Source organism: Elephas maximus, chromosome 3 (assembly GCF_024166365.1).
Source record: "Elephas maximus indicus isolate mEleMax1 chromosome 3, mEleMax1 primary haplotype, whole genome shotgun sequence".
NCBI classification, from domain to species: domain Eukaryota; kingdom Metazoa; phylum Chordata; class Mammalia; order Proboscidea; family Elephantidae; genus Elephas; species Elephas maximus.
The window spans coordinates 48012118-48034071 of record NC_064821.1 but is presented as its reverse complement, the minus strand read 5'-3'; the positions used below and the strand labels follow the sequence as shown (position 1 = coordinate 48034071).

At 38.6% G+C, this 21954-nt stretch overlaps 1 protein-coding gene across 6 annotated transcripts in view; it reads left to right on the top strand.

The window, feature by feature from the left end:
• Positions 1–21954, top strand: part of RERE (arginine-glutamic acid dipeptide repeats) — a 483116-nt gene that overhangs the window by 195864 nt on the left and 265298 nt on the right. For 4 of the 6 annotated variants that reach the window (XM_049877800.1, XM_049877799.1, XM_049877797.1 and 1 more), the window contains exons 3-4: positions 4948–5018; positions 14109–14234. In XM_049877800.1, coding sequence (XP_049733757.1) covers positions 4948–5018; positions 14109–14234 — 197 coding nt within the window. Of the gene's footprint in view, positions 1–4944; positions 5019–5258; positions 5343–7126; positions 7254–14108; positions 14235–21954 lie in introns of those variants that run through there. The other 2 variants (XM_049877802.1, XM_049877801.1) reach the window with 2 other exon arrangements.

The window sequence follows — 21954 nt, the reverse complement described above, 5'->3', positions numbered from 1 at the left end:
GAACTGCTAACTTTCATTAAAAAAAGAAAAAAAAGGGGGGTCGGCAGTGCTCACGGTGGCCATGAGGGGTTTTTAGGTTGAGGATCATTGATCCAACTGACTAAAACTGGTTTTTATAGCCAGCTTCAGACAATCCAGGCTCTCATAAAATTGCATGAAGATCTTGGCAAATCATTTTGGCTTTAAACAAGATTGCCAGGCAAATATTCCAACTGATGTTTTAACATTGCTCTTGACTCATGTTCTCATCTTTCCCTTTCCAAGTAAACCACTTTGTTTTTGCAGTAACTGTAAACATTTATATAAAGCTATTTTTGTCAATAGCTGTTTAATTAATGAGACAAGGAGGAAATACAGTGTTGGGCCTTAATTTAGTCGTATTGTGAAAATCATTAAAATAATGAAAAATAATATTTTTTTTCTCCTGTGAGACTTGAATTCCAAATTGTTTCTTAAAATGTGTTCTCTTCTAGTTGGATCACCCTAATTTTGGTGGGAGGGTTATAAAGTTTGACTAGAATTATTTTTTATACTTTAAAAAAATGGATTAGAAAAGTCAGATCAAAACAGTGTATTTTTATCTATTCCTATGGCAAGCTGAAAAATTTAAATTCATCTTACCTATGATCTTAGTCATTTTGTGTCTTGTGACTATTTATGTTAAATGAGCTTCACATTTCGTCACTTAATTTTGCGGTGAGCTTACCTGACTTTTTAAGTATAAGTTTTGAAATACTAATAGAAATCACTTGGTACAGTTAATTGGTACAAATGACTAGCCTTGTGTATTGGAATCTCATCTATTCATAGCTTTGATTCAGTTTGGATTTCAATGGTAACTTTTTAAACAAAAAGAAGTGGCTTTTGATCTAATAAATGTTACAATGCCATACTTAAGGTGTGAGGCTCTACTCTCACTCTGTGCTATCCGTTATGGCAACATTCCTCAGGCCCATGTGGGAGGCAGCCTTCCCTAATATATCTCTGAGTAATGTTTAGGCAAGTAGATGTCATGGCTGTCCTTGTCATAGCAGTATGTTCCTCTCTTCCCTTCTCTAACAGAGTTACATATATCCTGGTATATTTACAGGTAATTATTTTCTTGAATGTAACTTTGCAGTAAGAAATGAAATAACATAGCCTTTTTTTTTTTTTTTTTTTTTGTAATGCACAAGTTAATAGCTGCTTTGTTTCTCAGAGTAAGAGGGTTAATAGTAATGATGGTCTTGATTATGAAAAGTGTACAAAAAGCCCTCCTTTGTGTAAAAAGAACAAAGTTGTGCGTAGTCCTTGCTATCTAAGCATCTGCTGTTTAATTCACTTCTGTCTTGTTTTACCAGCACTAATGCGCAGACCTGTTAATGCCAGACCCTGTCCTTGGTGGGTGCAGGTAGCACATTAGTGCATTTTAAGTTTCTGTGTGCTTAAGAAGCCTCATAGTTTGCCATCCAAGGTTGATAGTTATGTGGACAACGCAGACCATCTGACTGCACACAGAGGTGTCCCTTAGGAGTATGTGGAAGCCTGGGTGGCACAAATGGTTAAGCGCTTAGCTACTAAGCAAAAGGTTAGCAGTTTGAATCCATCCCGTGGTGCCTCTGAAGAAAGGCCTGGTGATCTACTTCCAAAGGATTAATCATTGAAAACCCTGTGCAGCACAGTTCTATTCTGACACACACATGAGGGTCACCATGAGTTGGAATTGTCTCACAGCAAATGGTTTTGTTTTGTTTTTTAGAAGCCTAAGTGAAGGCATGGAGCCCTCATGGCACAGCGGTTAAGCGTTCATTCGGCTGCTAACCAAAAGGTCAGCAGTTCGAATTTACCAGCCGCTCCTTGGAAACCATATGGGGGCAGTTCTACTCTGTCCTGTAAGGTTGCTATGAATCGAAATTGACTTGATGGCAACCGGTTTGGTTTGGTTTAAGTAGAGGTGTAGAACCTTCCACTGTCTACAATTTCAGGAACTACCCCATACCCTCCTCTCTGGCTACACTGGCCTCTTGTTGTGTCTGTGCCTCATGCATCTTACACCCAGCTTGCACATCCACTTGAGGCTGTATTTTATAGTGTTTGCCTGTGGCCTGTCCACTGAAGACACCCCATTCCCAGAACTGAGCCTGCCCCTTCTGAGCACCTCCTTAGGTGAGGACAGGCATATGTCTCCAAACCTTGAACTGGTCCTACCTGCTACACTGGCTTTAAGGAGAAGGGCCACTCTGGAGGGGTAAAACGCAGGTACCTAAAGTAGGGGGGCAGTGATGACTCCACATTCGCCTGGGACCCTGGGCAGGATCCCCTGGGCCAGGGGCGGGTGGAACGCCCAGGAGGGCCCAGGCTCAGGGCAGCGGGGCTCCTAAGCAAGCTACCAGAAAGACATCAGAACATTGCAAGGCTGAAGGTCACGTATCAAACCTGGGCTGGCAACATACAGCTTGGGACAAACCCCAACTTCTTAGCATGGTGTTCATGGAATGGACCCCATGGCCCTTCCCCGCTGACCTCTCTTGGGCCTCTTCACTCCTCTCAGCCCTTGTGCTGCATCCACACTGGCAGCCTCCATGCAGCTTTTGTTTCTGGTACACACTCGGCACCTGTGCCCACCTGGCATGTTCCGGCCTGGGCTTCATGGTCTGTTTCAGGTATGACCCCGCTGTGTAGCTTCTACATGCTGTACCGGTCGTCTTTGGCCTCCTATCACAGAGCTCTGTGGGAGCCTAAGGGAGCTTCAGTGGTTGCACCTGCCGTGTTAATTGTAGCTCTCTGCTCACTTGTCTCTCTTCGAAACAGATAATAATGGAACAAACAGGGAATGTGGAAATTGTTGATTTTATGTAAAAGAATGGAGGCGTTGCCATTTCTTTACAGAGGAGCCTTGAGAACTTACTGCCTCAGGAACTGGATCATTATAAGGTTGCTGTGATGAGGAGATGGTGGAATGAGGGAGTAATGAGGGTTTGACATGGAGGGATTAAGGTGTGTTGGTGCTTCTGTTGGAGAATGCAACCTGGGAGAGGTTGAGGCATAGTGAGATCAGACCCCGGAAAGCAGCATGCTTTTTGCCAGGTGAGATTTAAGAAAGTTGGAGTAGTTAGTTTTGAAGTTAGTGAGTAGTAGGTGGGCTCTGATGGTGTTATGTGATAATATATATTTGAAAATAGATACGGCTTTCCGTGGGAGGTGATAGGAAGAAGAGGGCTATACCTATGATTTGCGTTCAGGTTGAGTGGAACTGAGTAAATATCTAGAGATGTGAAATACCAGTAGTGGGTACAACAGAGATGAGAACACAGAGTTTGGGTCATTGTAAATTTGTGTAAGTTGGAGCTACAGTTTTAATCTAGGGAATGGGTTTCTTGTTTTTACTTGAATACCAAAATAGGGGTATGAAGAAGAATATTTAAGACAGTGGAAATAGTTCTCTTGCATCTCGTTAAGATGATTTAGCGTGTTAAATGGGTGTCACCTGAGTGTTGAAGCAGAGTTCTTCAGCATCTGGAACTCTGGAACCAGATAGAAAACTCAGCCAGTAGTTCATTCCTGAGCAGCTGTTTTACGTGGGTTCAGGGATTGAATCTCTGTTGCCGAGTCTGCACCTGAATAAAGAAGTGGTCTGGGGAATCCTGGATGCTTAAATAATTGGCATTCTAATTTCTTTTTCTTCTCTCTCTCTCTCTCTGTCTCTTTCCTGTTTGCGCCCCCCTGCCCCCACCCCCAATGACTTTGGGCCTCAAAATTCCTGATGCCTTAAAGAAAGTTTCTTGGGAGGAAGTGCCCTTTAATGAGTGTTTTTTCTTCAAAACCTACATCTTAGTGGATCTGCTAGTACTCTTGGTGGGAGGGGGGAGTGGGTTGTCTTCTGGATGGGTGACTGAACTCAGTGTTCCTTTGCTTTTGGCTTTTAACATGTATGACAAATGAGGCAGAACAGGAATCTACCTGGGTTCTCAAGTACTTGAGCTATTTATTCCAAGATGCACTCATTCCGAAGGGTCATAAGGAAGGATTCAATGAGTGGCATTTTAAATGTGGACATCATGGTCTTTCTCCCTGGAAGAGCTGATTGACTCTACAGATGTCTTCTCTTCTTTATGATGATCTTGGTTGTAACGTGGAGCGTTTTTCCTCCCATTACAGCCACTACTTGCTTTTTAAAAAAATCATTGCTTTTTTTTTTTAAAAAAAAAGTATGTTAACAGACCATTTTTTAAAAGCAAACTTTGAGACCCCAGTTGTTGAAAGCAACAAAAATAATTACTCAACCACTGCAATGTCAGATGTAATTTAAGAAAGCACTCTTCTTCCCTGTGGAAAATGTACTTTGGTTTACTTCATTCCAGCTCTGATTGAATGCCTTGGTTTTCTTTACAATTAGAAAAGAAAATGTGTTTAGGTTAAATTTTAATAGCAAGTTATCCACAAGAGATTAGGTTAGTTCTTTTTGGTTTAGGTGGAAAGGACATTGTAATAGCATCTTCAAGCTAGTCTTCTTTACATATTTAATTTATTTCTTCACAAAATATTGGTAATGAAGTAGCACTCGGCAAAGCCATTTCTCCTTGTGAACACACAGAAGCATCTCTGAATAAGACATTTGAAATTTTGCCTTGGTGTGTAACCTTGAGCGAATAATTTCTCTTTATCTAAATTTCTTCATCTGAATATGGCTAATTCTATGTGATTTTTCTGCCTTCTTCCTCAGGGACTCTGAAATAAATAATTGAAACTTTATCAGGTTCTTTAAATTACCAGAAAAGTGGTCAGAAAGAACTAAAGGGCTGTTTTCCTTTGGCTTAAAGTTATTTGTAATTTAATATCACCTTTGGAAAAAGAATTTACAAGGTGTGTGCTTTGTCTTTTGTTTACTTATACAGTGGCTGTATGGGCCCTGTCTTTGTTCCCTTAAAGGAGAATGCCATTGTTTTAAAATTTCTTTTTCTTTTAAAGACTGTGTGTATATCGAGAGTCGGAGGCCAAACACACCGTATTTCATCTGTAGCATTCAAGACTTCAAACTGGTAAGCATTTTTTAATGTGCTGTTGATTCTACTCTCCACCTTCTCTTTTTCCAGTTCCTTGGCTGTCTGTGTTGATTGCTTTTCCATCACTATTGCTGTGGTAGCTAGTTCAAGTTCTGAGTGCAGACTGCTTTGTGACTTTTGCACTCAAATAAGGCTGTTACTAGTTTTGTCATTTCAGTTATTGTTGTAATTCTTACATTGTGAATAATGTTTCTGAAGTTTTTATTCCTTTATTAGCTCATTTGGCGACTGACTAATTTTAGAGGTTCCCTTGGGTTTCTGAAGTAGTTTGTTTCCTCTCACCATGGAGCTTGAAATAAGGTAAATTTAGGAATTTTGATGATAAGTGGGAAAAAATAACATAAATAAGTCAAAGGTTAGTTTTCAGGTGGGAAACTGCAATTTAGTTGGATATTTTGACAAGAATTGAGTGTGCCTTGAGCCTTTTTGGGGCCTCCCAGGGGTGACGGGGGAGGGAAGTGTGGCTTGGGGGATATAGCTACTATACTTTCTCATTAAAAATTTTTCCTGGATACATAAATGTTGATATCATCCATTATGAAATCTCTTAGTTTTAGACCAGTGGTTCCCACACTTTAGGCTTTGGATTCCTGAATGTCTATAGAGATTTTGCAAATAAGCATTCTCAGTCTTAAATATACCTTGTTCGTGTCTGTACAGCTATTTTTCAAATGGGCTTTTTTCTATATGACTATGCTGTTGTAAATTTTAAAATTTGCTTATTTTTAAAAGTAATATTTAGTTAATAATCACTGTTTATTATCTGGTCTTTATGTATTTTCCTCAAATAGTTCCTACTTGAAATAATACAAAGTACTATCATTTGGGGTTTTTAAAAACATTTTGATGTTAAAAAAGCAATTCTTGTACGTAAAGACTGTGAATCACTGTTCTATACTCTTAGGTATAGAGAAGACCTAATTCTTTAGTTTTGTATGGGTGCTTATTTCTAACAACCTTTTTAAATTTTGGCAATATTTATGCTCCGACACACATCGTGTGTGATACTTTAGTCTAAAGAAAAGTAAATATAGTCTGAAAAGATCTTTAAGTCTGCATCTCTTTTTGTTTCTTTTCATCATTTTTGATGACCCCCCAAGCATCCAATTAATATATTCTGATTTAGCTAGTTAAAAAATTACATGCCATTTATTTTTCTTTATTAAACAGTATTGCATAGGTAACATAGGCTTGGTGTTTTAAAAGAAAGTCAAATGTGCCTTTCGCTTTTAAGATTTATTTATTCTTGGTAGGCTGCTTCTGACTTCCCTGGTTGTTTTACAAGATGGCCTTGCAGTTTAATCGTGTCACATCAAATGCTTTCTACTCAGTTTTTATGTCAGTATGAATTTTCTCTGTTTTTAGAGGTCTTTGCTATTTATTGTATCCCTCCTTCTGAGGTTGTTTTACAGATGCTGTGCTGACATGAAAATTTGGGCAATGGCCCTGTTTCCAGAAAAGTTTGGTTTTAGTAGTGGCTGCTGCTGCTGCTGCTCTTTTCCCTGCTCATTGTCTTTGTGTGTGATTTTTACTAAACCTAATACCAACACACTGTGGAAAATACATAGCTATGAAGGAAAATTGCAAAGATTTATCTTTTACCTATTTGATTCTGCACGCCTTTTGTACTGTTTGTGCACATTAGCAGGTGCCTTCATGTTTGAACAACATCTCTTATGAAATGCTGATTACAGTGTGATAGTTGCTATTCTGGGCAGAGGCTCCTGCTGAGTTACAGTAATTGCTCACGGTATTAACAGCAATAAAAGCTGAAGCTTCTGTCGTCAGTATTGGTCTTGTACAACACATTAAAGCAGACTGCAAAAACAATGTGTGAAGTAGGGTACAGTATGTTTGGATACCTTTTTCTAAATCACACAATGCTGTTTCTTATGTTTTTGTTTCAAGTTCTGTGTTCAGTGCATACTCGTAGTTGTGTAAGAACATCAGAGATGATGACATATTTGCTCCTGGAAGGAGTGTAGTTATTTCTTGGATACCCACTTCTTTGTTTGTTTGTCTGTACTACATATGAAAAGATAACCAAGTAGATGAGACTACTAATAGATTTTTTTCCCCTCCAGTTTGCCCAGGCTCTCAGGGGAAAAGATGGACAGAAGGAAATATGCTTTGTTTCTCTGCAAGATTAAAAAAAAAAAAAAGAAAGAAAGAAAGAAATTGGAGTTGGTTTTGTCCACAGCAAATAACATGGCAAGTGGAGCAATGAAAAACCTAGTAGCTTTGAAATGTCATTGATTAATTATGTATTTTATCTTTTTAGCCATAGAATAAAAAATTGATTTGGGGTTGTAACTGAGAGTTGTGTTTCTTTTTTTACACCACAAATTAGAATTAATCATGAATTTATCATGGTAGGTTTTTTGGCATAAGGTATTTAACGTTTTTAAGTATACATTAAGCAAAATTGTGATGTTAAACGTAGCAAAAGCTATAGAATTGAGAAGTGGGAACGAAGAACCATCTAACCAGTCACTGAGACTAGCATAATGCAAGTTTATTGAACTGAGGACCCTGGGTCACCTTTCATGAACTAGTTCTATGTGAGAGGAAGAGAAGGGTCTTTGAATTTTATGTGGGACCTGGATTGTCTTCTAGGCTCTGCTATTGCATATCCCTAGAACCTGAGTTTGTAGTCACAGAACATAGCTGCCTCTATGTCCTGATTTGTGTCTGTTGTCCTGCCAAACTATTAAATAGTGCTCTCTTTTACTCTGAAGAGGAGCTCTGGTGGCTCAGTGCTTAAAACATTTGGCTGCCAACCAAGAGGTCAGTGGCTTGAACCTGCTACCTGCACTGTGGGAGAAAGATGTGGCAGTCTGCTTCCGTAAAGATTTACAGCCTTGGAAACCCTGTGGGCAGTTCTACACTGTCCCATAGAGTTGCTATGAGTTAGAATTGACTTGACAGCGGTGGGTTTGGCTTGTTTTTTTTTTTTTTTTAAACTCTCTAAAGTGTCCTGGTTTGAAAGATAGATTAGACAGTCATCTTGCATATAGGGATGAGATCTGTGTGTGGTTTCTGCTTTTTTAACATTTAACCATCAAAACACCTAAGGCCACTACCATTTCACACAGGTAGATATATTTGAAACATACACTTTTACTGGGATTGGTGGAAGAACTATGATAGTGCAGAGTAACTGAGCTGGATTTTTTAAAAGTAGAATTTTCAAGGTAAGTGAATTATATGTTCCATTAACTTTCATTGTTTAGGAAGTTTTCATTTGGATGGACTTATTTACAGACTGGGAGGTCTGGGTTTGTTTGACTACAATGACAAAAGTATATGTGAAACAAATAGCCAAGAGCAGGGACTCAGGAAAGCAGGAGAGGTAAGGTGGAATTAGGAACAACGTACACGTAGAAGCAGGAAGAAAGAGGGTTGGTTTGTCAGATACATAAGGTCGCTTTGCAGCTTAAGTTTCTGAACTAAATAAGTAGCTTGCAAAATCTTTGGTTCTTTGAAAGAATAGTAAGATGGAATGGCAATCTATGATCTTCGAGGCCAAATTTCTTTCTTAGAATTTAGAATTGGAAAGTAAGAAACCGAGGCAGTTAGCAGTGGGAGCAAAGTTGAAAGGATTAATCAAGAATCCCCCACTGTAGAGGGGTGGGGACAGCCCTCAGCAAGCTGAGCTGAGAGGTAGGAGATGGGACCAGCAGAGGACTGGAGCACTTTGCAGAGAGCAGTAGGCCCCAAGGCAGTGAGGCACAGCCACTGTTCTCCATTCTCTGGGGCCCACTGCCCTGCGTGCTTCCTCACCTTGGGTTCTCTTAGGTTAACCTTTTTGTTTCCTCTCAGTAGAGGCACCTTACTTGGGCTAGCTTGAGTGGATCTCCATTAATTGAAACTGAGTTAGCCCGGTAAAACATCTTCAACCCTTTCTTCTGCCCTCTCACAGTTTTTCTGTGTGTCTATATATGTGACTTGTTTGATTTGAATGTTTTATTCCAGAATGAGTCCTTAGCATCAAGGAACATTATGTCCCAGAGTGCGATTAGGAAAGTTTTGGGCTATAAACACTGCCTTTCCAAGGCATTTATTGAAAACCTACTTTGCGTCCTTTATTGAACTCAGCACCATAAAGCTGACTGAAGAAGTGTAAGATAACAGTCCCTTCCCTCAGTGATCTTATATTCCAGTTGGACAGGCAACTCATGGCATTACTGGATGTCATTTTTCTTTGGAGAACTCTTTTCTCAAGACATAGCCATTCACTCTCTGTCATAAAAGGAAAGTTTCTTTCTTGCTTTTACTAAAAGTGATAAAATTCAATTTTTATAAAAATCCAGGCCTTAAGAAGCATTATTGAGGTAATTTGCTGTCTAGGAATAATCATGGAATCTGAGAATGCTAACAGGATCACTGAGATTAGTAATTTTCATTCAGTATAATGCCAAGGAGTTTCTTGTCTGGCTCTAATAGTGGTAGTTCATACCTTATTCTTTTTTCGCAGATAAGTAATCACACCATTCCTTTAATACTCTTAAGTGAGCATTCTGTGTGGACTCCTAATAAGAAACTATCATTCATACAATAGAAGAAAGTATGATTTTGGTTCCCTAGAATTATGTTTTTATAGGTTCTTCAGGTATTATTTATACCACATGAATTTCTAGATAGAATTTGAGATTATTGCAGATATTATTTGGGTAGATACCAGGGATTTATTTTGGTTGCTATTTGGTTTAGTACCAAAGCTGGGAATATTATCTTTAAAATTAAAATTTACCTAGAGTTTCCTTAGAGTGGGGGATATGTCATTGGGGATATTTTGGTGTTTTCAGTTGACCGTTAACTGGGCTAAATGTATTGTTACAGCCTTGCATGGTTGAGGGTGCTGTAGTGTCAGTTATGTCCCTACCAGCACGCATTCTAAGTGTTGATTGTCAGTGTGGACTAGCTAAGGATACATACCACTAGTTACCTTGGAGGAGGCACATCTCCATTACTGCAGTGCATGTGGAGCCAGGTTATTCATGATTTAATACCATATCCCTCTCTTTGTTCCCGTGTCAAAAGTGAGCAGCTGGGGGAGGAACATTTGGAATTCCTCTCTGATCCCTGGTCTGTACCCAGAACCTTACTTCAAAAGCTGATTGCCACTCATCAGCTTTTATTCATGCCTTCCCTGACAGTACAGCAGAAAAGGGGCTGCAGAGAAATTAGCTTCAGCTTAGTTTCTGCTTGCCATTGAAACTATCCTCTCTCCACCAAATTTAGTTTCTCAGAAATGGATTAAATGCACAAGAAACTTTTTTCTTTTTTAAAACGAAAACTTATTGAAGGAGGATAAATAACTGTATCTTATCTCTTTTTTTTTTTTTGTTAGAGACCTTTATATAAATAATGCTGGGAGATATCATTTAGAGACTTCATTAACATGCACTCTTTGTGTACACATACATATGTACACACAGTGAATTAGTTGTCAGATTTATGTATTATCCACCGTAAGTGTATTTAATCCCAGCTTAATTCTCAGCACAGAATGTATGGTATATGGACGCTCAGTAAGCAGGTGTTCATTTTAATACTAGACTAATCAAAGCATGACTTGGGAAATCTTGTATTAAGAACTTCGGGGAGGAGCAGGAAATTTACATTAATATGAACATGACCAATTCAGAATTTGGAATATGTTGTATCCAGGCAGATATGAGGGACAGTAGAGTTCATGAGTTGAGAACTTGGACGTAGACATCACATTGTCTGGGTTCACATCTCTTTTCCATCTTAACCCTTTTACGGCCACTATCTGTACCTATAACGTTGGGAAATAAGACACCTACTTTGCTAGGCAGGTTGTTTTTAGATTAAAAGATCAAGCCTACAAAACGTATAGCCCAGTGTATGGTCTATGATGAAGAATGATGTTGTTTAGCTTGTGCTCTAGATTTAAGCTTTGTAAGGGCAAACACCGTGTCTCTTTTATTCATTGATGTATGCTCTGTGGCTATTAGCACATTTAAGGTCTGTAATATTTATTGGATATTGAATAAAGTAACATTTTAGTTGGAAAAATTCATTGGATAAAGTTTTAAAAACTTTAATAGCAGTTGTTTGCTACACTGAATGGATTAACTACAAATTAACCTTCTGTCTATTAAATAAGCCAAAGATCTGCTTTGGTTAACCTTTGGTTAGCCTGCAGTGCATAGTATTTTATGCATTTAAATAATAAAATACTATTCCTTAAAAAAAATTTTAGGTCTTATTATATTGGGTTTTGAATTTTCCGTATAGCTTACTGTTAGCAGAAATAAAAATAAAGGCTTATGTGAACATCACAGAGAAGGCCAGCTCTTAAGAAAAATGCCTTACAGTATGATGATGATTTATTTCTGTGTAAAACTGTGATTTTTTTGCCCACGCTTTTTGACAATCCCTCAAGTTGTGCCTTCAGAACTGAGTGTTTCTTTCTATAGTTCTTTCTTCCCTTTACCCCGTAAAACGGTTAGTACCACCCAGTTATAGCGTTGTGACTTGTTGGATAATGAAATGAAAACCTTAATGTTCCTTATCAAATGTTTTTTTTATAGCACAATGACTTCAGTATTACCTAAGGAACTAATTTAACGTACCACTAAGATAATTCTTTCAAGGAGTTGTTCTTTCTGTAAGTTGCCCTGCTCTTACCTCTCAGGAGTCAGTATGTTAGCATGAGAGTGTTCTTTAACTTATACAGTTGGTTTCTAAGTCAAGAAATGGTGTTAATTACAGATTTGGTGCAAAAGTATTTTTCTGGAGGCCATGCCTTCTGTTTGTTTGTTTTAATAAAGACAGCTATCTAGAAGCATTGTAATAAGCTGCCGTAGGGTATTGAGTTTATTCCATGGTCCCATGGGCAAGGATTAAATGTCCTTTTTACATGTAAATTTGAAGTTTATAATTTTCTCTAATCCTTCCAGGAGGCAAGAGTAGGATGGAATCCCTTAGCCCTGAGTTTGCTGGACATGGTCAGATCAGATGGGGTGTTGTCAGATATACTCTTCCCCCACCCCCAAATATGAAGCAGGATGTTGACTTTTTGTTTGAACTACCACATCCGTTTTGTAGCACTGGGACGTTGACTTATAAACAGAGGGTGATATTCCCATCAGTGGAACTTAAAATGAAGCCGTGGAGTAAGTTTATGCAGCTTCTCAGCAGTCTGTTTTCACTCATGGGTGACAGTCCTGATAGGCCACTTGGCATTTAAAGTTTTAACAGCTCACAATACTATGAAGTTGGATAATTCATTTTCTCCTAATTTAAATGGATTTTAGGATCCTGTATTTAAGAAATAATTGAAAAAATGTTTTGTTCAATTCTGTTTACTTCCATAAAATATTTTCTAAAAATGTTATTTACTGAACCTGTTTTCTATATGTGAAATTTTTTCAATGCAGAAAACTCTAGGTATTCTAATTTTTTTTAAGGAGCTTAAAAAAAAAGTTTGAGACGATCTGATATTTGCAGAGATCTGCTGTGCAAGAATATTGGTAAAGTCTTATTGTTCAAACTTGCTTCCTTAGAACTGGAAATTTGTAATATGTGTATAGTTTTGTTAAGAACCCAACACCAACTTAAAATAGCCCAAGAAAAATCTGCTAGAAGAGCTTAAAGAAAGTTACAGAAACTGAGATATTGTCAAAACGTTTTCTGATTCCCAAGTAAGAACCGTGACATGCTTTGAAATGATGCCTTTGTTTCTAATGCCTAAAACAGTAAGCATCTACAGTTGCCGAGGCACTGGGAGTCACAGACAACAGCACAGGAAGATCACTGTGTAGAGTCCAGGATGTACTGTAAAGGGTGATATTTAGAGAAAGAAAATGAGTGTGATGAAGACATTCTCCATATTAGCTTATTTTCTTGGGATTTGTCTTTTTTTGGGGGGGGTATCTAAAAGAGGCATACAAAAACAAATTTTGAGTTAATGGAATGTACTGAAGTTTTGGTTAACAGAAAGTTGTTAGACTGAGTCTTTGCATCTCAAAGGAATTATATGTAACAGGAGTTCTTCAAATGATTTAATATTTAAACAAAACAAAAAAGATTTAGTATTTAAAAATTTGCATATTAAATTTTTAAACAACTTTAAGAACAGAAGTTATAAAGTATTTAGATTTTATGGCCTTTTGAGTTTATTTAAAACCACATGAAATTGAATTGGTTAGGTTTTTTAAGAATGTCATATGCTATTTAGAATATTTGAATGGGAACATACTCAAACTCTCTAGTCTGAGCTATCTTTTATGGTACTTAAAAGGACTGTGCTGGCTTTCAGAAGATGCTCTGTAGTCTTTTTTTTTGTTGTTGTTGGTGCTCAGTGTTTACAAAGTTTCCTTTAAAGAAGACCTGTGATACATACCAAACTGTTATCTTGCTCCTAAAACAAATAATGTGTTTCTTGAACTTTATGCTCTGTGCCTTGTTCATTATACTGCTCATTATATTGTGAGAAAATAAAAACTCATTTGACTGCTGTCTTTTGTTCACTGGAGTTAAGCCTTTGTCTATTTACCTCACCTTCAACTTTACAAAATTAAACTAGGACTTGGTGAAATGGCAGAGGTGTTCTTTGGCCGCCCTAATGCCTTGAATATTTCCTTTTTTGTGTACCTATCTTACCTCTGGCGTCTCTCATCAGAAACGCTTCTGAAAGCTCAGTTTTTCCACTTGCGGTTCATTTTACAGTTGTGTTTATGTACCGCCACCGAATTTTTGTTTCCTTATAAGCGAAGCATGCCACTGTTCTATGCTTTGGCATTGTGTCACATCTTAACTTGGTTATTTCGAGGGGCACACACCATACTGCTTTCTTTCAGGACCTGGATAAAGTATGGAGCCAGAAGGGTCATATGTTTGTTCATACTGAAATAAACAGCTTGATTAATGCCAAAAGGTTAACTTTAGTGGTATAACAAATTAGCTACCTGAGATTTCAGAGGCCATTTCTAAAGGATTTTGCAGATAACCTACTTGTGTGCTGAGTGCCCCTAATAACCAGGGCATGAGGGGGCATTGGGCATGTTAACTTAAAACTTTTTTCTTTTTTAGGTCCACAACTCCCAGGCCTGTTGCAGATCTCCAACTCCTGCTTTGTGTGACCCCCCAGCATGCTCTCTGCCGGTGGCATCACAGCCACCACAACATCTTTCTGAAGCCGGGAGAGGGCCTGTAGGGGTAAGGAGAATCCCGTTTTTAAAAGCTATCAATATTTTAAGGAATATTACCTCCCTCCCCAGTGCCCCTTTAAAAATGTGCTGTATTGTATGTGTTTTTAAAGGAGTAACAAGTACATGCACAGAGGAAGCAAAATACGGGACTTACCTTACCCCTGTAGGACAGTTCCAGAAGTTAGTGGGGTTTGGTGGTAGGGTATTTTGGCACCAGCAGAGAGCATGCTGGGCTGCTGCAAGGAGCAGGAGCTGGCAATCAGCAGCGAGTATGGATGTTGGCAACTGAAATGGGGAAAAAAGGGGGTAAGTTTGAGTCCAAGTGTGGAACGTGCATTTTCCCAGGCTCATTGGGACTCGTGGCCCATGAATCTAAACTATCTTGGGTGCCGTCCTCTCAGGTGATGTTCGATAGAGTATTACTCAGAAGCAGTGAGGCTTTTCTGTAATGCTAGTTATCGCATACCTCAAGTTGGGGTGTAACTATACTTCTCACAGCTGTACCCTATTAATTCCTCTGTTACCTGGTGATAATGTGAGGGGAGGGGTGTGTGAGACACAGCAGGATGAAATGGGTATAGTGCTTTAATTTACCCTTTAGAAGACAACCTACGTTGGTGATCCTTGTGAGTTATTTTTGTGTAATGTATCTCACCTTTTATGAAAGTTGTGTATACATTTGTCTTCCTTTAGGAAGACTTAATAGTAAAATTTTACGAATAACAGGTTCACATTGTTCTGTTCGACTACAGGGTACCCAATACTGCCCTTAATCACTATAAAGAAGTTCAAGACCTGTCTCTGTCTTGTATGTAATCTGATGGTGGGGCTCAAATTTATTCTCAAGAAACAATTGTAAAATAATATAAGACAACAGCTATAACACACACACACCCACAATACAAGATATTGTCAACATATAATGACTTGTTAAATTGTAGTATAGAATATTAATATCTTGGCACTAAGAAAAGAGAGTGCTCTAAATGGGCTGTGGTAGTTCGGAAAGTTTTGTGAAGGTAGGTAGCTTTTGAGGAGCTGGTGTGTTTTGACGTGTCAGTAAGATATGGATAGGCAGAGTAGAGGAGACCTCCAGGTATACATGTCTGCCTGTCCCTATGAGCAGCCTAGACCGATGAGCCTGTCGAGTCTGGGAGTTGTGAGAAGACGACCTGCAGGATGTCCACGAAGAGCACAGGTTAGTGGCTCTGGGGAAGCAGAGGCAGAGATGTAAAATGGGGCTAGATCGTAGAGGAGCTCCAAGGTTGGACAAGTGAAGATTTTATGTGCTAGGCAGTAGAGGGCTGTTAGGCTTCTGCCCCCAGACAAGCCAACTCCCAGGCCACTGCTTAAGAAGATTCACCAGGCAGCCTGTGCAGTATGGAATGGGGAAAGACTGTGATCTTAATCTCTGGGAGATATATTGACATTTTAAGGGACAAATTAGTAGAGTCCCAACTCAAATCGTGTTACTTCTTTCTAAAGGTTCAGCCTTTACCAATTACCATCTTGTTTCCATATTAAAAAAAAAAACAAAAACCCACTGCTGTCGAGTTGATTCCGACTCATAGTGACCCTAGAGGACAGAGTAGAACTGCCCCATAGAGTTTCCAAGGAGCACCTGGTGGATTTGAACTGCTGACGTTTGCGCTAGCAGCCGTAGCACTTAATTGTTACGCCACGAGGGTGTCCATATACATATACATCTAAAAAATGGGTTTTGTCTTTCAGGCTGGTATTTTCTTGCTTTACCCTCTAGCCGGTATAGATGTTATTGTCAGACTGTTCATTTGCCACAATGCCTGCAAACCAGGATTTGCTGGATGGATTTCAGATTTTCTCCGTAATTGCATTGATTTTAAGTAAAGTTTTTACATTAGAATTAGTGCTGGCCAGTATTTATTTCTTAGCAGTAAAAATATTTGTGTCCACTGGAGATTTAAATAACTTTGTGATGGGTGGAGCACTCAGATGTCATATGTGGCTTTGAAAAGATTCTGTAGTGAGATAATAAATCTTTCAGTCAAGATGGTGCTGCAGAAAGCTAACTTTATTGATTGTTCTTTAATACAGATGCTTCAGGCTGCCAAAGGGATCTGAATCGGATCCAGTTGGCAAAGCTCCCTCATGTGTGGAACTCTCATAAATTCTGCAGGCACACAGATCTAATACAGTGTAACGAGGGAGCTGCTGGGAGAAGAAATTGATTGCTGGGTTGCAGACAAGATCATTAACGTTTCTTGCCATGATACACCAGATGTCTTTCCTAATAGACTAGTTTTGTTAATTTAGTTTTTATAGGATAGCACTGATTGCATCATAATTTTGCTTTCTTTGTTTATTCAGGTATATATTTGTGATGTGTTTCCACATTAATGATGGCATAAACTCATAAGACTACATTTTATAATTTTTTAACTTATCTCTTAATTTTTTAATTATCTGTGCCAGTAAGGCAGCATTTTGGATACTGGCTGTTAGCTGGGACGTTTTCTAGCAGAAAGTCCTTTGCTCACTGGTAGTGTGAGGGTGGTGAGGGTGGGAAGAGGTGAAGGAGACATTGCCCAGATCCTTCCTGGATTGGGCAGAGATGATTCTGCCTCAGCTGCTGGCAGTATCACAAAGTTTAAGCGCAAACTACATGGCAGCATAGCAGACGTTCTGTCCAAAGCAGAAAAGGTGCAGCCATTTAAAAAGGACTTAAAATGCACGCTTATTTCCACAGTAACAAATGTGGCTCTGCGGGCCCCATTCATGTTGATTGCACCTATCCTCTTTCTTGCTAGGAGATCAAGGGCTAGTTAGTAGTATTTGGTTACTTAGGGTTATTATTATTATTATCTTTTACACATTATCTTTTTGTGTGTTTAAGACCTTCACTGAGTGGCTAACACGCTTAAATAAGACAGTATTGTATTAGGAGGTTGAGCTCTTAATTTCAGTAATTTTTTTTTTATAACCACTAATTTTATTTTTGGTTCATTACCCTTTTAGAGAACTTTTTTTTCCTTTTGATATTCTTCTTGTGTAACGTAGAACAATTAAATTTAACCCTGTCTAACCTTTAACCCTTAGTTTTCTCAGTTGTAAAGTAGGTATAATACTACCGCCTACCTTGAAGGGTTGTTGCAAAGATTAAATGAAATAATTCATTAAATTGCTTAGCACAGTACTTAGCAGATAGCAAACAATCCTAAACATTATCTTTTGAATTATACAAACATTGATTTTAAATAATTTATTAGTTTTCTAGACATTGTTAGTCTGAGGTCTAGGGGCCCTTAGGTGGTCTCTTTGAGCTTACGAGAGCCTGTGAAAATTCCTGAAATTGCTTGCGAAGTTATATTTATGATCATTTTTCTGGGGAGAGGATCTATGATTTTCAACCAAGGATGCTGTTCAATAGATTCCTAAAGGTGCTGAAAACATTTAAAAAATTGAAGACTGAGAACTGTAAAAGCTTTGAGTTACTTTTTTTTTGTTTTCTTAGGGGGGTCATTTTAAACTTCAAGCTAGGGGTTTGTTAAAGGAAGTGAACTAACACTGAGCATTTACTTTGCACCAGGCAGTCTACTACTATTTTCACCCATTTAATCTGTGCAGAAATCTGTGGTATTTGTTTCATTTGGCAGACAAGGAATCTTGAGGTTCACGTTTGTTTAAGATCTTGCCTTTTCTAAGTGATGGGACTGAGGTTTGAATCCAGGGAACTGGCTCTGGCCTTGTATATTTTTCATTGTCCTCACGGTTGACTCAGCTACTTCCATGATGGTCCCTGCAGTGACACCACCTTTGCCTCCCCTCTACTGGAGTTTTCCTGGCCAAAGAGCTGTTCATCTACTTTGTAGAGTAGATGGCTTCTGCCACTGAGAGCTATGCACAGGCTGGCCCTTGTCTTGAGTAAATGGGCAGCAGCATTAATAGTATGGTGTGAAAACCCTTTTAGCATTTCTTGTACCATTTATAGGGTTGCTATGAGTTGGAATCTACTTGATGGCTGTGGGTTGTTCGGTTGGGTTGTACCATTTAAAATAATTAAAAACAAGAAAACATAAAGAAGCTATTTTTAGAAGCAAAGCTAATTGTTTTTCTTACCTGCTTGTTGCTTAAAAAGAACTCTAAATCTGATTGCTTGTTTAGCTGTACAAGAGTTTCTGAGCACGTACTGCTTTTTCAGTATTTACTGTGGCTTCTCCTATTGACATTTAGACGAAAAAATAATCATTGAGAGAGATCACAAGAGATACTGCCTTTTATGTTTGATTGTAATGAGAGGTGTTAAAAGGACTGAATTTTCAGAAAATTGCTAATACAAATGCAGGGATTAATCCTACCAATTTAAATGAAAGATTATTAATAACCCAAAAACCCAGATTATTAATAGCTCTTGAATTTTAATGTAGCAAATTAAAAAAATAAAACATCCAGCTGACCTACAGTGGAAAGGCTGATATTAACATTAGTGAGCACATACCCAGCTTCCAGATGGAGCCCTTTCACCTGGAACGGTTGTTGTCATACTCTGCTCTCCCATAAAAGCTCATTGTCAGCAATTTTTATTCTTAAGGCTCTTTTACTATCATATTCGTCTGCTTCTTTAGAGGACATCAAACCACATTTTCAAAAACAGATTTGAATAACCCTGTAATTTTATAACTGCCCACTGTCTAAGCAGTCTCTTTGTTACCACAGTTCTGTGTGAGATTTTATGATCATTTTAGTTTTATCGAGGTTCCTTTCCTTCCAGGGGTGGTACTTGGCCCTTTCGCCTTTCCTTACTCACAGACACTATTATGCCTTTCAGCCCTGCACTTTTGGGGTGTTTCATAGTGTTCGATTAAAAGATACATAAGCAAAATCCGTGGCACTTCTAGGTTTTACAAGTTCCCCAGAATTAGCTTTACAAATATAAATTGCCAAAGATATTTCAGCCCATAGAGTAGCACTTGCAATTTTGTTTTAGCTTAGCTTTGTTTTGGGGTCTTAAATGTTTCTAGTATTACCCCCTGGCTTTAGGATATTGTAGTACTTTCATTGGCGATATCTGTTATAAATACTAAGGCCTTGAATAGAAGAGGAGATAGCACTCTTTTCCAAGGGTGCCACATTTTCTTAGAAACTAGAAGAAAGTTTAATACAACTAAAGTTAATCAAAGCCTTTTCAGTCTGTAGAAGCCTGGACACAAGCCTGGACATTGGCATTTTCTGTTATCTTTGATTTCACTTTGTACAATTAAATTGGGTGTCAGGTATTTGACATCCGTCCTCTTTTTTTCTAAATTTTATTTATTTTGTTGTTATTGTCGAGAATATACACAGTAAAACACACAGCAATTCGACAGTTTCTACATGTACAATTTGGTGTCATTGATTACGTTCTTCAAGTTGTACAGTGATCCTCACCCTCCCTCATTAAGGTAAATTCACTGCCCCCTAAAGTTCCTGTCTAATCTTTCAAGTTCCTGTTGTCAATTTGATCACATATAGGTAGTTCTTAAGAGAGTATAATGATCAAGACACCCCTATTTTGCTACTTAACCTGAACTTTTATTTGTATATAAGATGACTTCAGGGGATATTTTCAGTTTAAGGTTTAAAGATTATCTCCGGGCAATAGTTTCAGGGGTTCATTCACCCTCAGTGGCTCCAGAAAGTCTAGAGTCCCATGAGGATTTGAAATTCTATTCTGCATCTCTCCCCCTCCCCCTTTATTTTTAAATTTTTTTCCTCTTTTAAATTGTGCTTTAAGTGAAAGTTTACAATTCAAATCAGTTTCTGGCACAAAAACTTACACACACATTGTCATGTGACCCTAGTTGCTCTCCCTGTAAAGCACCAGCACACTCCTCTCCACCCTGTATTTCCCATGTTCATTCACCTAGCTCCTGTCCCCCTCTGCCTTCTTATCTCGACTCTGCACAGGAGCTGCCCACATAGTCTCATTTGTCTACTTGAACTAAGTAAGAAGTGCACTCCTCACCAGTTCATTTTATGTCTTATAAAAAAAAATAGTCTAGTTTAATCTTTGAAGAGTTGGCTTTGAGAATGGCTTTAGTTTTGGGCAAACAGGGTCTGGGGGCCATGTCCTCTGAGGTCCCTCCAGTCTCAGTCACACCATTAAGCCTGATGTTTTTACTAGAATTTGAGTTCTGCATCCCACTTTTCTTCTGCTCCATCAGGGATTCTCTGTTATGTTCCCTGTCAGGGCAGTCATTGGTGGTAGCTGGGCACCATCTAGTTCTTCTGGTCTCAGGCTGATAGAGTCTCTGGTTTATGTGGCCCTTTCTGTCTCTTGGGGCATCTTCCCCCTTTTTATCAAGATTCTTCTATGGAATCTTTGATCAAAATGTTCAGTAATGGTAGCCAGGCACCATCTTGTTCTTCTGGTCTCATGGCAAAGCAGGCAGTTGTTCATGGAGGCAATTAGCCAAACATTCCATATCCTTCTACTCCTGACTCTCCTCCTCTGTCTGTTCCTCCAGGATAGAGACCAATTGTTGTGCCTTGGATGGCTGCTTGCAAGCTTTTAAGACTCTAAGCACTACACAGCAAACTAGGAGGTAGAACAGAAGTACTAAACATATTATTAGGCCAATTAACAGGGATATTCCATGAAACCGTGACCTTAAACATCCATACCAAGGAACCAAATCCCGTGAGGTGTTTGGTTGTACATGAGCAGTCTCAGTAGCTACTTTTTTTTTTTTGGTCATTGTTGTAAATATATCACACAACTTTTGACAATTCAACTTTTGACAGGTGTGCAACTTACTGACAGCAATTACAATGATCGGCTGTGCAACCCTTCCCTTAATCGGTGCAATTTCTCCATCACCATTAACCCCCCTTTTCCTCCTCCCTCTCATCCCTGCTAATCAGTAATAATCTTTGGTCTCCATGTATTTGCCTTTTCTTGTCTTTATAAGAGAGGTCATAAATATTTGTCTTTTTGTGATTGGCTTATTTTGCTCAGCATAATGTCTTCAAGCTCTATCCATACAATAATATGTAACAAGACTTCATTTCTCCCACTGGCTGAGTAAGTAATCTGTTGTATTTATGTACCACATTTTGTTTATCCATTCATCTATTGATGGTCACTTAGATTGTTTCTACCTTTTGGTTATTGTGAATAGTGCTGCAGTGAACATTGGTATACAAGTCTCTTTGAGTCTCTGCTTTCAAGTCTTTTAGGTATATACCAACGAGTGGAATTGCTGAGTCATATGGTAGTTCCATTTTTAGTTTTTGAGAAACTGCAATACTGTTCCACAACAGCTGTACTATTTTACATTCCTGCTAGCAATGGATAAGGGTTCCAGTTTCCCCACATCCTCGCCAACATGTTATTTTCCGCTTTTTTAAATCTTAGCCCTTCTAACCAAAAGAAGCCATTGCCTTCGAGTTGATTCTGATTCATAGTGACCCTATAGGACAGAGTAGAACTGTCCCATAGGGATTCCAAGGAGCGGTTGTTGGATTCAAAGTGCTGACCTTTTGATTAGCAGCCAATCTCTTAACCTCTGTGCCACCAGGGTTTTGATTTGCATCTCTCTGATAGATGATGCTGAGCATCTTTTCACGTGTTTGGTGGTCATTTGAATGTCCTCTTTGGTGAAATTTTTATTCACGTCCTTTGCCTATTTTATGGTTAGGCTATTTGTCTTTTTGTTGTTGTCGAAGTTTTATATAAATTTTGGTTATTAGATTCATATCAGATATATGGT